The 16,956-nt window shown below is 41.5% G+C and overlaps 2 protein-coding genes across 3 annotated transcripts; one reads left to right on the plus strand and one right to left on the minus strand.

Annotated features, from left to right (window-relative positions):
• Positions 1-205: 205 nt before the first annotated feature.
• On the minus strand, positions 206-6,725 carry cript (cysteine-rich PDZ-binding protein). 2 transcript variants are annotated; one of them, XR_014570532.1, is made up of 6 exons: positions 6,589-6,725; positions 6,227-6,292; positions 5,912-5,966; positions 3,997-4,100; positions 880-3,124; positions 206-844 (listed from the first exon to the last, which is right to left on the minus strand). XR_014570532.1 is itself a non-coding variant. In XM_083786674.1 (5 exons), exons 1-5 carry the CDS (start codon positions 6,602-6,604, stop codon positions 3,060-3,062), a joined length of 306 nt encoding a protein of 101 aa, XP_083642800.1. In that variant the 5' UTR covers positions 6,605-6,725; the 3' UTR covers positions 206-3,059. The 2 variants fall into 2 exon arrangements, 1 of the variants encoding a protein (XP_083642800.1); XM_083786674.1 differs by having other exon boundaries at positions 206-3,124.
• Positions 6,726-7,375: 650 nt separating this feature from the next.
• On the plus strand, positions 7,376-16,528 carry pigf (phosphatidylinositol glycan anchor biosynthesis, class F). Its single transcript, XM_083787818.1, has 5 exons — positions 7,376-7,740; positions 10,873-10,964; positions 12,010-12,126; positions 12,809-12,917; positions 16,010-16,528. The coding sequence occupies exons 1-5, from the start codon at positions 7,513-7,515 to the stop codon at positions 16,121-16,123; spliced, it is 660 nt and encodes a 219-aa protein (XP_083643944.1). The 5' UTR covers positions 7,376-7,512; the 3' UTR covers positions 16,124-16,528.
• Positions 16,529-16,956: the final 428 nt, after the last annotated feature.

Below are 16,956 nucleotides of genomic sequence, written 5' to 3' on the forward strand. Positions count from 1 at the left end.
CCATCGTGACCGGCGTACCAATCACGGAGGCCAAAACGGAACAAATATGGATACTATAGTCTATAGGCCTACGGCTGTGTTTCTGACATTACGAGTACGACCAAAACATCCTTCCCCAACACAGATTTTTGAGAAACACTGCTATAAGCAATAGACTAAGAATTATACACAATGCCTCAAGGCAGACGCAAACATCAAAACAATGGAATGTCAGACCATACTGAATGTTTTAATACACTCGAAATGACAACACAATATATTACATACAGAAAGGGGGTTTGCAAAAAGCTGAGCAGCTGTGTTAAGAACAGGCATTAAGTGAAACTGTGCCACCGATATGGCCTAGGCAGGTAGACAATGAGAGATCTACATGCAGAGAACAGTGCTGGCCTAAGTATTGTCAGAGATAAGGGTGTGGCCACAAGAGTTGCAACACTTAATCTGACTGATCGATTAAATCAATTGGAAAAAATTATAGATTTTGCCCGATTTTGGACGGCTATGGTAGAGGTAAGGATTCCATGCAGCCTGACAGCGCGTCGCAGGTTCTAATCCCGATCCTGACATCCCCCCCATCTCTCTCTCTCTCCATTTCCTATCAGCCTACGGTCCTATCAATAAAAGGCATAAAAGCACCAAACTAAATCTTTAAAAAATAACAATTTAATTAAAAAGATTTTCAAAAATACAGAAAATAGCAAATCCAACAAGCTCACGCTTCTTGAATAATCGGAAAGGTAATCCAAAAGAATAGTAGCTACGGCAATAATCGATAGTTGCAGCCCTGGTGGCCTCACTGAATGATCATGAATGTGGCTGTTGCGGTTCCATTTGGTTTAGAATTCTATTGACTTAACTTGTGTGTAGCCCATTCAAAACACAGCAACATGGATAACAGCAGAAATACACTTTTAGCTATCTTAGTAGACAGTTTCTGCTTAATTTTCATTAGGTCAGACATTGTAGAGAGACAGGAAGCAGAGGGTGGAGAGAGGGAAGAGACATACGACATGTTTCATTGGCAGGAATTGACCCAGTCCCAGAAACCATTCAACCACATAGACCCATTCCCCCCCAACAGCACGCCTCAAACATTTAGCTGCTTAACCACTTATATTTCGCCATGCGATAGCATCTCATTGAGAAACAGACGAACTACAAGCTCACAAGTCACAACACGTCGCACCACAAGCGTTGTAAGGTTGTAGATCAAGTGTTGTGCATGCGACACAGGCATATGCTGTGTGTCTACACTATCATATCTGAAATAAAGCTAAAAACAAAAGGCTAGACAACAGAGGCTCGCTCATCTTTTACACAAGAACGGGCTCCAGAGCAAATTGCAAAGTCCCGTTGCATGACTTGTTATCATTTTTTATTCAGCTTTTACACAAGGACGCTGTGATGAAAATAACGTTGTAATGTCCATGCCATGTCGCTAGGTGGCGGTGACGGACTGCCATGAAATACACCCATCTACAGGAACAACCAATCTGCATCTGTTCTACTTCATTATCACAAGGCTTTTTGTTTACATCATGGTTTTACATTCACCATCACTACATTTGTATTTGTAGGGCTGAGTGGGTCGAGGGAGTGCTTTCCCATTCTAGGAACTCCAAATATCACCTACGGCTCTGTATCAATGTAATAACATGTACATTTTGCGGATTCACCGTTTTGCCCGTTTACATTTAGATGGGAGGAAACAGCGTTTTCAAAGATTTCCACTCTGGAAGGTGTTTTCACTTTGTTGCGTTTTCACCCCGCGAAAATGGCGCTCTCGTCTAAAGCGACCCCAGCAAACGATACTTTATTTAGCTTTTTTTCTATGAACACCTTTCTCGTGTAAAAGGGGCCTTAGTCTATAATAGTGGAGCATTCAATGAATCGATATGGCAATATATCGATCGAAACTCCGGACGATAGGTGAATCGATCGAGAGGCTGCTGTATCGATACGGCAATAAACGGCATGAATTATCTGGGTGACGCAGTGTTGACAAACGTACCTCTGTTCAACGTTATCAAAGCCCCCCTTGCAAGTTGCACTCGCTTCCCAGACCCCTTGTTAGGATGTTTAGACATTCTATTTTAATTTAAAGATCTCTGTGGGCCTGAAAGTGTTTTATTGTATTCATTATTTGGAATAAACGCATAATCGATATATATCGTATCATGGCCTCTGTATCGTGAGATTGCAAGCAATATGCAATAAGAGAAAAAGCAAACCTCATTCCCAGATTTATCTCCATCTCACGAGAAGATGGTGCCTGGAAAATAACTGCCTGTCCTGAAGTAGTTTCACACAGCCAGACGACCAGAGATCTCCACCTAACAATACATCAGGGGACACCTAAACAAAAAAATAACTATCGCAGATCCAATGCAAAGATGGAAGGTATCATGATTGGTATTCAAAACAAAACACAAAATGAAGACTAAAAGGAGATTAACCACTTGAACACAGCATCCCCTATTCTGGGCATTTCATATAATAGGCAAACATTTGGTGAAAATAGGACATTTTCAAAGAGCAAAGAGAAGCAAAGAGATGGTCCTGAACGACTGTGACTCAAACTTCAAAAGCAATAGCAAACTTTTCCCCCCTGCTTAGTCTTGTCACTGTTCTAGCTCCTACATTGAATTTAGATTTCCTCAGATGTATCAGTAGGCGGAGATCTCCGATAACATGGCTAATGGCGAGACTAAACCGTTAAGTATTAAGTACCGGGCTACACGTTGTCTGTCCAGTCTACGGGGAAACTTCTTGAAGCCCTGTGCTTCCTTTTAGACCCTTCCGGCTGTCCAGTTCATGTCCAGCATAGGGAAAATAATCTCCCGGTTAAATCACAAACACGCACACAGAAAACAAAATGCTTGTGTATGTGTGCACAACACACACACACACCTGGAAAGAATGCATGGAGTTCCAGCTGGTTATGTCACTTTTATAATGTCACAAAGGGGAGGAGTAGTACACACACCTCCCACTCCTCCGTTCACCCCTTTCCTTGCGATGATACTTCTGTCCAACATTTCTGTTCTTCTCAAACGCCGTCAGACAGATGTCTGTTTGTAATTCTTGGTGTCCAGAACCTTCCTTCCACACATGGCGCAGATCCCTGGAGCGATAGGGGGCGGTAGCGAGAACAACAGCAAAGTTCATGAGTAGAGAGAATATAAATCAGTCTACAATGCATACAAAATGACAAGCAAAGTTTTATATTCTTTCTTTTTCACCCTGCACTCCTACAGTAACCTCTGACTCTGAGTCTAGACGCAACAAGCGCTATTATATACAACTATACTATACAATGCCTCCCTTCCCAGAGACTAGTAAAGTAACCATTAAACATAATGCTTGGCAAAGGGGGCAGGTCTCCTGCTGCATTCTCATTTGTGTCCTCCCACTTCCTGGTCCATTCTGGTTGTTGTTCACCCTTATGATATTTTCTGACAATCTGAATACAGATTATTAGAATCAAGACACCACTTGGTATTGGACGGTATTTATTGTTTCGAGTACAGCTTGGCTCTATAACACAAGCTCCCCTGTTATCTTTGTGTATGGCAGTGCTCCTATCCCTGCTTTAACCAGAGAATTACTTTGTTTCAACCCACTTATAACCTCGTCCCAATTTGCCATTATAGGCACAAACAAATAAAAACATTACTGATCTACAAGCTCACAACCTTGCAGAGATGAGCTATTTTAAGTGGTCCTTCTCCCCTGAGATCATGAAATAATAAACTTATAATACAGCTCTGTTTGCCTCAACATTCTGATTGATCCATAATTCCTCAATAACACACATTCCTACAGTAAAATGTAAAGCCACTCTGGGGGGAAAGGTTGACTTAGGAGATTACCATGCATTTTCAAACATCGACACGCGTTCTACTGTAGAGCAGCAATTTGAATGTTCGCCCCAGAAAAGGGACGCCATGGTTCAAGTAGTGGTTATAATCAATCAAAACATAATAAGGTGTTTACCTTTCTTATAAGCACATCCCTGGCAGTAGTGTGAGCCAGACTGGTGCACAGAGCTCTTACAGATCCTGCAGATGGCAAAACCAGTCTTGCTGTAAGGGTCAAACCTGAGAGGGACAAAATGCAGGGTCACTCGGAAACATTCCCAATTACAGCGCGGATTTGAGGATTACAATATTGCAGTGTATGCATGTAATTATTATATTACATTTATTGTTTATGTTGCTCTGGCATTGGTCATGAAAATAAATAAAATGAGTTGATCTCATCTCAAATATGTTTTACAGTCTCTAACCCTAACCCTCAAATAAAAGACAATTGATAGAGAGCCAAAAACGAAACCTAAGGTTTTTTGACCCCCAGGGGTTAACTGGGGACAGGGAGGAACTCTTTATATGGTCAGCACACTCTATAGTAGAGAGGATTATCACAACAAAACAAAACAAAAAAGTGATATTTGAATTAAGTGAAATCACTGAATATACCTTTAAATTGTTCTTAATTTCATTATTATGAGAAAAGCCTACCAACAAACAATGTAGTATTCATGAAACATGGCATGCACACTCTTTCATAGGAAAACTGTGGTTTGCAATACACGGTGGTAATGGTAAGTCACCAGTCAACAATGTAAAAGTCACGCGGACAGACGTACTAGCCTGGCTAATAAGCCAGACTCAAATCACACTGTCGTGTGGCAATTTTCTTTATGCCAACGGCTGATTCAGTATTAACCAGGCTACAGACGTACGGCTTATAAACAAAAGCCATGGCAGAAAGCTTTTCATGCTCTGAGACGGATGTTTTATTGTTGTGCAGTGACAGGATATAAATGGCGTGAAAGGCAATGCGTGTGTGCTACTACATTATATTTCAATTAGCATATTTGTCAGGTGTGCACAGAAGCTTTCGGCATGCATTTCAGCACGCTCTGTGACAGAGCACGGTGTAGCTAGCCTGTCTTGGCCAGAATTATATCACTGCTTAGATATATTAGTCTGGAATCTCTGTGTGGAACATGAATTTCCAAGGAGTGAATAAAAAATAAAAAGCCTCTGTGATCATAAACCCGACCCATATTTGTATTCGCATTCTAAATCTAAAATTAAACATTTGGTTGTTAACCCATTCTGAGCGGGAACCCATTTTGGTGTTTTAAGCATTATGTTATACTTTAGCTATTGAAAAATAGCAGATCTACAAGCTCGTACAGCTTGTAGTAATGGGTTAATAATAATATGAGGCTCTGGCAATCCAAAGGTACACCTCTTAGATCAGTAATTCAACAGATCTGTCACAACTCATAAAATACCGTTGCGATGACTCCTCGATTCATACTCCTATTTAGTGCCAAAAAATGTTGTTTGGAGAAAGGTCCCAGACCCGAATTTAGTTACTCTATAAAAGTCAAAATGATTTCGTTTCGTCACATACTTTCAATGGCATGGAAGCGCCGACTTTAGGACAAACCTCAAATGACGTCACATTGTAGTCTCTACACAGAACCGAATAGTTTTTTTCAGCTGTAAAATAGGAGTATGAATCGCCCCCTACATGGGAGGGCATGGGTGGGAATAAAAAACAACTCGCCCCTTTACCAACTCGCCCACTGAAAAGTTCTGACGAGCCGAAATCATTTCGGCACTACAGCGGTAAAATAGGAGTATGAATCGGCCCTTAGGGGCGACCATACCTGATACCATGGATGGGATGTGATCTATGGCTGTGTATATATATATACTGTAATACATCAGTCAGAATTCTCAATAAAGAACAGCTTTCTTATACCTGTGGTGTGCCGGCTCCATCCAATATCTACTATATTGTAATACATGACATGTATGTATTAGGTCTATGCTCCGTACATGTCATATATACAATTGAGAGAGCAATCTGTCAGGCTGTCTGTTCTGCTCACCTGGCTTTCTTGGATGTCAGCATCTTGTTCTCATTCAGCTTCCGCCCACCGCTCTCTATTTAGAGATGCATGCAGAAAACACAGCATGACATAAGGTAACGTAACAATAGTTAGTACTGTACCACATCACAATGTCAACAATAATGTAATCAAATAATAAATAATGAAAAGGTTTTGAGAGTTTAAAACCAGGCCTGTGTGTGATCATGGACACAATCCTCGATGGGACCACATGAACAGACATGACGTGGATTAGAAATGACACAACAGCATTGAGCATTCCACCTTCATCTCAAACAAAGTGAATTAACAAACCTGTCGTGTTTCTGGCTCCATCCTTCCAGGTGTCGGGGGTGATGACTGTACCAAGCTTCTTCTCGCCTGAAACAAAGAAATGGCAGAATGTTTACAAAAACTACGAACTGAACAGCTTTAATTCCTTTACATTAGCCCCATTTCTCTGGGCTACGTTTACATGAACGATATAAAAAATCAATACGAAACGTGTGACTGAAAACTCACATTCATCTATTTTAAGGTTATCACTAAATGTATTCTTTACTTATGTACGTAGTTAGTATGTTTGTTGTGTATTGTAGTTAGCAATAGCCACAGCCTCGACTAACGTTAGTCAGAAAACTACGCAGATTAACGTAAAATAAAAGCAACTCTCTTACACTTTTCGCAAACCATATTTTGTCTTTCTCAAGGCTTTGTGTTGTTTGGTTTGTTTAGTGAAAACACTGGAAGAACATTATTAGCGTGATTAGCGTTAGCGTAGTATCGTAAACTTCCGGGAGCATCTGTCTTTCCGCTTCCTTTCCGAATACTCACGCACGTGATTGGCCAGTTAGTCCAGACTCCAGAGACTCTTAAATCTGATTGGACGGCACCACAATCCTTTGTTGTTGCACGGAAATTAGTAACCTATCAAAGTATGTGTCTCTAGACTAGAGTTTAGACTAGAGGCTTTTTTTTTTTTGATTGATTGAAATATTTATTAACAGTTTGTAGAATTACAGTACAATTCAAGCACAAACTCAATACAAAGACTGTTAACTGTGAGTGGACGACCCAATTAAGCATTACACTTGTTTACAACAGGGTCCACATTGTTCAATTCATCAAAAAGGCTTTTAGCTTGAAATAAATACTATTATTAAATCAATATGAAAATAAAAATCAAGGGAACCCACTGTGTTTAATTAACTATCGGCATTAGATAAACTCCCATAATTGCTCTTTAATGGCAGGAATTATTGTAGCCCATTATTTTGAAAACTGTTAATAAAGTACTCATTCAGTCATTCTCATTCTGTAGGGACTGAGGGTCTCAAAAAAGGTAACACATTTCTGTCTAGAGACTAATTTCCGTATAACACGTGTTTTTGTTGCCTGCCTGCCTGTCTTCCGGCCGGTGGCGCTGTCTGAATGTTGACGGAAGAGAAAGGTCGAATCGAATGCATGGTGTCTCTCCTCTCCTCTCCACTTCAGTCCAGTCCTTTTTTAGAAGAAACAACCAAACCTAAGGCTGTCATATTGTTGTTAGAGTCTAGTTAGTAAGCCCTCGGTGTGTCCACTAGCTCCTCCAGTCCATCATCATGTGGGACCAGGAGATCAGAGCCATGGCCTCCACTCACGCCATCCTCGGCTCCACGGTGTTCGTGGCCACCGTGGCGCCCAAGGTGCTGCTGCGGGGCTTCTCCGTGTACGGCACGCACATGCTGTGGCTGTACTGCGTGGCCGGAGCCGTCGGCATGGTCAACGTGTCCGTCTTCTGGCTGCTGGGCATCAGCCCGCCCACCAAGAAACACACAGTGGGCTACAAGGTGGGTAGTGTACGTGACTCTCACATGTGGGGGTGAACTAGGGGACCCAGGGGTCCCTAGACTTGACTGTCATCAACGTACTAGGGTCAGGACAGGGACCCCCAGGGGTCTTTGATGACATTAATATGAAGGAATGTGTTATAGACGTGGTTGTAGGTCGTTATGCATGATTGCAAAACATTTATAACGAGTGTTATAATGCCTTAAAGGCATCAGGCACATTATAGTGCATTGTAAAGGCGACCTTAATATAAAGTGTTACCGTGTATATTTATAATTCAGTGTGTATTATCGGACTTCAAAGCATGAACAGCATACACAGCCATAGCCCTAGAACGGCTCTTGTTGTTACATACAGTATGTACAGTATTTCACATACAGAGCCATAGAACACAGCCATAGATTTGTGGTAGACCGTTACCATATGCGGCATGAATGTGATAAATGCTCCGTTTGTACTCACCCATTAAATTATTCCAAAGACGTGGAGTGAAAAATGGTCCTCTAGTTTTATATCCATGTGAAAGTTCTGGCACAAAACGCGTATTTAGTGAATTATCTCCACTTTTTCAAGATATGCACACGGACGCCTTTCTCTCCGGCGAGGGGACGATTTTAGATACTTCCTGTTGTCATCACAAATTGACCGGAGAAACACAAAAGTTTGCGGTCACACAATTGGCAGGTGGTGTGATTAATTACCCAGCACCTATCGCAAAGCACCTGCCAATTGTGTGACCCAAACTTTTGTGTTTCCTTGGTCAATTTGTGATGACGTCTTTGGTAAACAACAGGAAATATCTAAAATCGTCCCCTCGCCGGAGAGAAAGGCGTCCGTGTGCATCTCTTGAAAAAGTGGAGATAATTCACTAAATACGCGTTTTGTGCCAGAACTTTCACATGGATATAAAACTAGAGGACCATTTTTCACTCCACGTCTTTGGAATAATTTAATGGGTGAGTACAAACGGAGCATTTATCACATTCATGCCGCATATGGTAACGGTCTACCACAAATCTATGGCTGTGTTCTATGGCTCTGTATGTGAAATACTGTACATACTGTATGTAACAACAAGAGCCGTTCTAGGGCTAACACAGCCAAGTAGAAAAATACACAAAAGCAGCTTGATTAAACAATGTTTTAGTTTAAGGTATAACTGGAAGGCAGCATAGGCTGCTATACAATGATGCAATCGCAACTCTCAGCGCTGCTAGTGCAGTGAGTGCGCACACTGGGAAGTGGGAACAATTACAACCAAACAACACAGGTCAATGTGACTGTGACATGACAGGCCGAGTACCTGCAGTGATTATTAGCTGCTGCCAACTAGGTAAGTGGACATACAGGATGAGGCTGAACTTCCACCGGTACCAGAAAAGGTATAAATATTAGATGTTACTGTTGCGTGCACAGTAATACACACACGCACGCACCCACGCAAAACTATTCTATTTACACACTGAAACACTCTTAAACAGTGCACCCTCATTTAAATAGCACTCAACAGTATCACCACCACTGCTAGATAGATGTCCTGTTGTATAAGATAAATTATCACACCATATCACAACGCTGAAAATGTTTCCTTTCCAAGAGATTAGGCAACTATGCTTGTTGGTCATTTTACTGGAAATAAAGCCGAAACAGAACAGTATTACTTTCCTACACCCCATCACCCCTGTTCCACCGGTACATGGTGTAGTAGTGGAGTCGTTCTACTTTCCTACATGGTTTGTAGACTTTGTTACACCTGTGCATAGTGTATTGGGGTCGTCCTTCATGTACAGTTTGTATTGGCAATCAATCCAATCCAATCGTGCCTCACAATGATCATCAAATCCAGACAGTGTTGCCCTGCAATCACAGAGTTGAAGGTAGGGTAATGTGTTTTGGGTTAAAACAAAATGTTGTTTGTTAAAAAAATAAAAAATAAAATCATCAATAGTGTGTAAACAGAAAATACACTTCAGAATATAACACTTATTTAATTTTACCTTTTAACATTAGAAAATCTAATATAATCTATATATATATATAATTTAATGGCTTCTCACTTCACAAGTGAATCTCAATTGCCTTTAACTGGTGGTACTTACGGGTAACAGCAGGTCATATATTCCTTCCCGCAGTGACAGCCCAGGCACTGATGGTTGAACCACACGGAGCCTCCTGCATGCCATGTTCCATCCACCTCAAAGTAACAATGAGTCTTAGCTAATCCTATGGATACATAATATAGGAAAATGAACTCTCTCTCTAACCTTTTTACTTTGTTACAGAATACAATTGTAGTGGCATCAGTGACTGTTCTGTACCTTCTGTTGGTTTTTGCCATGTTAAATGGCAGACATGCGGTATCACTGAAGGCAGCAGGGCACATAACGGTAAAGCTAGAACCAAGTATTTCTTCACAAGGAAAAAGACAAATAGAGTTTTTAACCCATTCTGACCTGAGATCAGATTCTAAAAATGTCTATTACATCCTGACAGTTTCATTATTAACCCATTCTGACCTGAGATCAGATTCTAAAAGTGTCTTCGATTTTTCAAAAATAGCAGACCTACAAGCTCGTATCGCGCCACTCAGTGGCGCGATATGAGCTTGTAGATCTGCTATTTTTCAATAGCTAAAGCACAACATGATGCCAACACCAAAATGGGTGCCCGGTCAGAATGGGTTAATAAATTGGCTTTGATTAATCAAGATGTACGTATGTATAAATAAATCATAACATAAAACATCTATATCTTTCATCAGATAACTAAACTACAATAAAAAATAATACTATATTTAATATAAGTAAAACAAAACTCACCATGGTGGCAGCAGAGTGGGACCAATATGTTGTACTTGATGTGTGCTTGCCTGAGTGCCTCTGGTTTATATTTATAGCTAGTAGCGAGTCCTTTAGACTTTGGAATTAAATAAACTAAACCTGTATGTGCCCGTCACAGTCGGCAACTGGCCTATTTAGGAACGATGCAACTTGGGAACCTAATGATATGATATATGATAATATATGATATATGTTGTCATAGCACCCGTTTTAACTGTCAGTTTAACAATGATATACCGGTAACCTGATATACGAATGTTTCATCACACTCTTCACGCTTCTTCTGTGTAGCTGTCTAGGTTGGTTCGCTCCTGTCTCTACCTTTTCCTCTCCTGCCTGTTCTACCATACTGTGGTGGTTCTCTACGGAGCGCCGCTTATTGAGTGAGTAAGCTGGTGTCACTGTGTGTGTGTGTGTGTGTGTGTGTGTGTGTGTGTGTGTGTGTGTGTGTGTGTGTGTGTGTGTGTGTGTGTGTGTGTGTGTGTGTGTGTGTGTGTGTGTGTGTGTGTGTGTGTGTGTGTGTGTGTGTGTGTGTGTGTGTGTGTGTGTGTGTGTGTGCAATTGGGTGGATTGCAAAAGACAAATGCTAAAAAGTTGGCTAAATACTGTTCTGTCTCAGATATTATGGGCAGTCTGTCTATCTGGAGAAGGCGTTGTTTGTAATTTATCCCTATGTGGCTTAAAAAAACCCCATCCTGTCTAGTAAGTGTCAAGTAATATTTATGTCATCAATGTGCTATCTTTTTTTCCTCTGTGTTAAGCATGTCCAGCAGTTATTTGGTTGGACCATATAATGTAACCTAATTCTGATCAGTGTTTGGGTCTATTGTATTGCGCCTCTTGTGCAGATCCAAATAAAATAATTAAAATGAGTGTGACAGAGAAACTGAGAAAAGCACATTATCATTGATGGTGCGTTAAAAGGGGAGACAAAAACGCACAGTATTTTGTGTTTGTGTTTTTGTATGTTTATGCAGGTAGGATAGGAAAGAGGGGGGAGGCTTTTGATTGATTGAATACCTTATTAACAGTGTGAAAATAGTACCGGCAGTACAGTGGTACGACAATTGTGCTACAATTGTACACAAAAAGGCCTAAGGGCTTGTTTCCCATTTCCTATGTTTTTAAAAGTCAATCCATCAAGACATTTAAAGACATACAGTACAACAGTACAATAATACAATAACATACAGGAAATCACCAACACTGGTATAACAATAAACTTATATAGCAAACTAGAACCACTTAAAATTACAGGTGTTTCTTTATGTTGGTTTTGAAGTAGGGTAAGGACTCGGAGTCACATTTTTTGATTGCTGTTGTTCCACATGTTGGTGGCATAGCAGTAGAGCTAGTTTAACCCCATGTTTGTGCCGAATCTGGGTTAGAACGAGATCCTCTAACATTGCGTGTATGTTTGTTTTTTAGATCAGCCCTGGAGACGTTCTCCCTGGCCGTGCTGCTGACCTCTCTGACCACACTGCGGTGCCTGTGTGTCCTCGGCCCCAACGTCCAGGCCTGGATACGAGTGTTCAGTAGACATGGGTATATGACCAGTGTTGATTTTGATTTCGTCGTCTAAAACTATGACGAAATATGTACGTCCCCACTGACGAAAACTAAATGGAAACTAAATAAAAACTAAGCTATGATTGACTTGAACTAAGACTAGACTAGACTAAAATGTTAGGAAGGGACTAGTGGACAAGAGATCCAGTATAAGTCATTCAGCTGTATATTATTTTGATCACTTAGGTCTTCATCAGGACAATTCTCTTTTGTAGCTTCTAAGGCCCCACCTCGCTCCTCCATGTAAAATATGGACATGTATTAGTATGTGACAATGGGAAGAACCATTGATCATACAGAAAGCTCTCTATGAATGTATAGGTACTGTATATGCTCAACTCAACTGTACATTCAATATCACTAGACTTGTACGTGCCAGTCGGTCACTGGCCTACAGTACTTGGGAACGATGCAACTTGGGAACTTAATAATACCTATTGTCATGTTTTAACTATCTGCCTGTGTCCCTTTGGTGCCCATACTGTATATGGAGATCTAGTATGCAATTCCCATTGTCCTAGCACCCATTTTAACTGTCTGTCTGTGTCCCACATGCCGTAATATTTATTATCACAGACAACTACATTGTGAATATCTTCGTTGATACATACTAAATACTCAATGGCTGATAAGTCTCTCTCTCTCTCACCCTGTTCAGGGCTATGTCAGTATGGGACACCTCCCTCCAGATTACCGTGACCACCACTGTGATTGGAGCTTGGCTTGGAGCCTTCCCAATACCCCTGGATTGGGACAGACCATGGCAGGTTAGTACATACTAGGGCTGCCTGTCGGGTCTATGATAAATTCTTGCTTTATCGTTTTTTTATTATTCAAGTATTCTTCTTTAATGCTCAATTATTATGATCATATACCTATAAGCCTATAGCAAACAATTCCTACAGGCATACAATTCAATTCAAAGGAAATGTATTGGCATGAGAAAACAAATGTTTACATAATAAAAAACAAAGTATGTACAGTTGGAGGAGGTACAGCATTGTGTTAAACAGAGCTATGTCACAATGCATCGTTATATATATATACTGTACATGTTATACAGGGTTTGAAGCTTTGTTTTTATCCATTTAGACCTGAGACCAGATTCTATGAATGTCTTCTAAATCCTGACAGTTTTCTGAAAAACCCATGTTTCTATGTCAGTGGTTCTCAAACATTTTCATGTCAAGGACCCCCAAAAATATATTTATTTGGTCGCCGACCCCCATCTGAAAATATTTTGTTCCCGCCAGAAGCAAAGATTTGAGTTAAAAACGTCGCTCGGAAAGAATATATATTCAAAGATTTGCACCACATTTTCACGATTTTTCAAAAATAGCAGATCTACAAGCTCGTAGCGCGTCACTCGGTGCCACGATATGAGCTTGCAGATCAGCTATTTTTCAATAGCTAAAGTATAACATAATGCTTAAAACACCAAAAGAGGTTCCCGTCCAGCAGCAATCTTTCCCAGTCACTGTTGGGACAATTAGCAGCATTTTCCTCAAAACTATTTAAATTGTTTACCCCCCAAAAAAGCCCCATATTTAAAATGTGTTTAAAGGTAGCAGCTCTGTTTATATGTAGGTCTGGACAGGTCTACTGGTACAGATGAGGTATGTTGTTGTATGTTCTGACCACTAGAGGGCATTCAAACCACAACTATTGTTTGGTTGAAACAACAGGCGATGCCTTTCTTGCCTAGTTGGGAAGAAGGCTTTGTAACAAAATTGTGTAAAGTTTGGCATCGACCAGGTTAACGGTGCCGGAGATTAGCTGTACGTAGTCGGACGAACAGACGGACGGACGCACGCACACGAGCATACATAAAATACACAAAATGCACGCATAGTTAGTGACATAATCATCAATCAGTCAAACAACATTCACAAACCAATGGTTGTTGGCCCAAAAACACAAGGCCTTCCAATGCTTTACAGCAGGTTTATCTTTTCATTTTTATTTACTATAATCCCAGCCATGGAGAAAAAAAGAAAAACTTTTTCTGCTCTAACCGGATTGCCTGAGATGCTCAAATAGTGCAGTGGCAGCTGGGCAAGGTGGGAGTACTTGGATCTTCGCATCTTTCACCAGAAAAACCGTGTTACTGTCATGGTTAATGGGGGTCTCACTCAGCATTTATCGCTGCATCTCCAATTGCCATACCACCCGACGCCTCTGCGTCCTTGGCAATAAACATTACGCAAAAGGTCCCCCCCATCTCTCTTGCCGTGTCCCCGTAGGCACGGCTGTTCCCTTTTTCTTCCTCGACTAAAACTCTTCCGCAATCACCATCAGCCACCGACGTTCCCCTTTACTTTCTCACGTGCCTCCTGCTTTTGGTCACGTTCCAAATTAATTGGCTGATAGAAACGTGGGTTGAGCTAGCAGTAAACTATTCGGCATGAAGGCATCTTCATCTGTTATATCACTGCATCATTTAGCTCTAGGTTTGTTTTGAGATGTTTGTTTTCATTTCATTGAGTGCTGCCACATCGCCGGTGGATGGCTGGAGTTGTGACCGAATCTCAAACTTCAGAGAGAAGGACTGATGCTGTTTGGAATCGGGTCGGTTGATAATGCCTCAGTGGCCACTTCAAAGGCTTAAAGGACCACTTCACCACTCATCATTGTTTAGATTCAGATTCTTTTTTAAACCAGATTAAAAAAATAGATATATATTATCGTGATTAACGATGGCTTCCATTATCACATTGCAACTTTTCAGGAATAGAAAGCCTGCGGTTTCTATTGGCTTGGATTCCCCAGTGGTGATGTCACTGGTGGACGGGTTTCTGAACCAACAGCCCTCCCATGAGACACTGAGTAGAGAAAATATATGAAGATAAGTTGAAAAGTGGTGAAGTGGTCCTTTAAGCAATGCCTTCACCTACTCCATCAGGGTCCACTCACTGCTACTCAACTGTGTGTAGTCCAGTGGTTCTCAACCTTTTGAGCCCCCAAAAGAATCATTATGTGAACTGGGGACAGACCCCCCCACCCCACCCTGACAAACAGTTGGAATTGTAGGAGTTGAGATATCACATTTAGTTTGACTTTATTCGGTTCCACAGATAAATATTGTTTATCAAGCACACAACGCCTTCTTCAAGTCAACTGCTCAGTTAGTTGTCACACACACCATAACGTAGGTGCTGTTCTGCCCAGTATAGCCCAGTCGCTGAGCGTGGCAGATTCCTGGAGGTAGCTGTAGTGGACTTGTCGAAATGTACCGCTGTGGCCTTTACTTTTAGTCTGCTGACCAGACCTCGCTGCAAGCCCTTTCCTTCACGGCCAGGACCGGTTTAAATTGTGTTGGGCCATGCAGTGGACATTTGATGGCCTGCAGCAGTTGTCTCTCCATGGCGTTAAATATAATTTAGCTGTTTTTGTCCGTGGCGATGGAGCTGCCTCGGGCATATTGTGTTGGTTGAACCAATAGGGAGACGGCCTCCATTTCCAAGCGCTAGTTTGATCTACCGCTCCATGCCAAGAAAAGCTTGGGTACTTTCAGTTCAGGGTAATGGTTATGTGGCTGGAAACCAGCCATATAATCTTGCGGGAACCCCTTTTGGTGTTGGCATTATGTTATGCTTTAGCTATTGAAAAATAGCATATCTATAAGCTCATAGGAGCTACGAGCTTGTAGGTCTGCTATTTTTGAAAAATCAAAGAACGACTGACATGGAAACATACCTTTTTCAGAAAACTGTCAGGATGTAGAACAAGACATTTTTAGAATCTGATCTCGGGCCTAAATGGGTTAAGACATGCTGCAAACCCCCCACACACACCTGGGTCTCATGGTGGCTGCTTTGTAATTGGCCCTTGACGGATCATCCGTCTTTACTTCCTGTAGGTGTGGCCTGTCTCCTGTAGCATGGGCTCCGTGATCGGATTCGTCAGCGGGCTGGTCGCCGCCCCCACCTGGATCCACTATCATCGCAAACAGCTCACCTACAAGTGCAAGTGATGGAACTGTTTGTGTGTGTGTGGGTGAGACTGACTGTGTGTGTGAGACTGACTGTGTGTGGGTGAGACTGACTGTGTGCGTGAGACTGACTGTGTGGGTGAGACTGACTGTGTGTGGGTGAGACTGACTGTGTGTGGGTGAGACTGACTGTGTGGGTGAGACTGACTGTGTGTGGGCCGGGGGTCACATCAACACTACTGTACATCTTGTATTCCTACTGTTTTTCCTTTGGCGTTTTGGGGGATATTTATTGGGAGGCGTCCGACCGTCCCTTTTGCTTTCCAACAGGAGAGAAGATTTTGTAACTACAGACCTTTTTTTTATGGAACATTGTTTCGTGTGCAGAAGAAGGCTAAACATAATTATTCCTTAACGTTTTTGGGGGCAAATAAAATGTTCGTTATGTATTCTGTATTCTTTGTTTTTGGCATGTTGTACATGAATTATCCTGCAATGTTCAAACCTGTAGACGGCACTGTATTACTCTCCTTCTGATCGGTGTGTGTGTGTGTGTGTGTGTGTGTGTGCAACTGTGCATTCATGTGTGTGTCTGTTTAAATTAAAGCGATAGATCAAGTTTTCGCCTCATTTGCAAGTAATAGAAAGTAATCAGTAAGCCGTATATTAACAGTAACTCCATTTACTGAAATACTGTCAGGGGCGACAGAGCAAGAAGACTGACAGAGACATAAGAGTGCATTCTCTCTCTCTCTCTCTCTCTCTCTCTCACACACACACACACACAGTCACACACTATACTTGTGAGGACATCAACATTTGAGAATGCTGATTTTACGAATGTCTTATTTATTTCTAATTTATCAGTCCAAGAC

This window comes from Protomyctophum parallelum, assembly GCF_964188405.1.
Source record: "Protomyctophum parallelum genome assembly, chromosome: 17".
NCBI lineage: Eukaryota > Metazoa > Chordata > Actinopteri > Myctophiformes > Myctophidae > Protomyctophum > Protomyctophum parallelum.

What these genes read in the sequence shown, in the direction of transcription:
- pigf (XM_083787818.1), top strand. Translation starts at nt 7,513, where the DNA reads ATGTGGGACCAGGAGATCAGAGCCATGGCCTCCACTCACGCCATCCTC. An exon ending in TACGGAGCGCCGCTTATTGA is followed by an intron (nt 10,965 to 12,009) that starts GTGAGTAAGCTG and finishes TTTGTTTTTTAG; the next exon opens with ATCAGCCCTGGAGACGTTCT. An exon ending in CGAGTGTTCAGTAGACATGG is followed by an intron (nt 12,127 to 12,808) that starts GTATATGACCAG and finishes CACCCTGTTCAG; the next exon opens with GGCTATGTCAGTATGGGACA.
- cript (XM_083786674.1), bottom strand. An exon ending in CTGACATCCAAGAAAGCCAG is followed by an intron (nt 4,101 to 5,911) that starts GTGAGCAGAACA and finishes TGTCCCTCTCAG; the next exon opens with GTTTGACCCTTACAGCAAGA. An exon ending in GGGATGTGCTTATAAGAAAG is followed by an intron (nt 3,125 to 3,996) that starts GTAAACACCTTA and finishes CTATCGCTCCAG; the next exon opens with GGATCTGCGCCATGTGTGGA.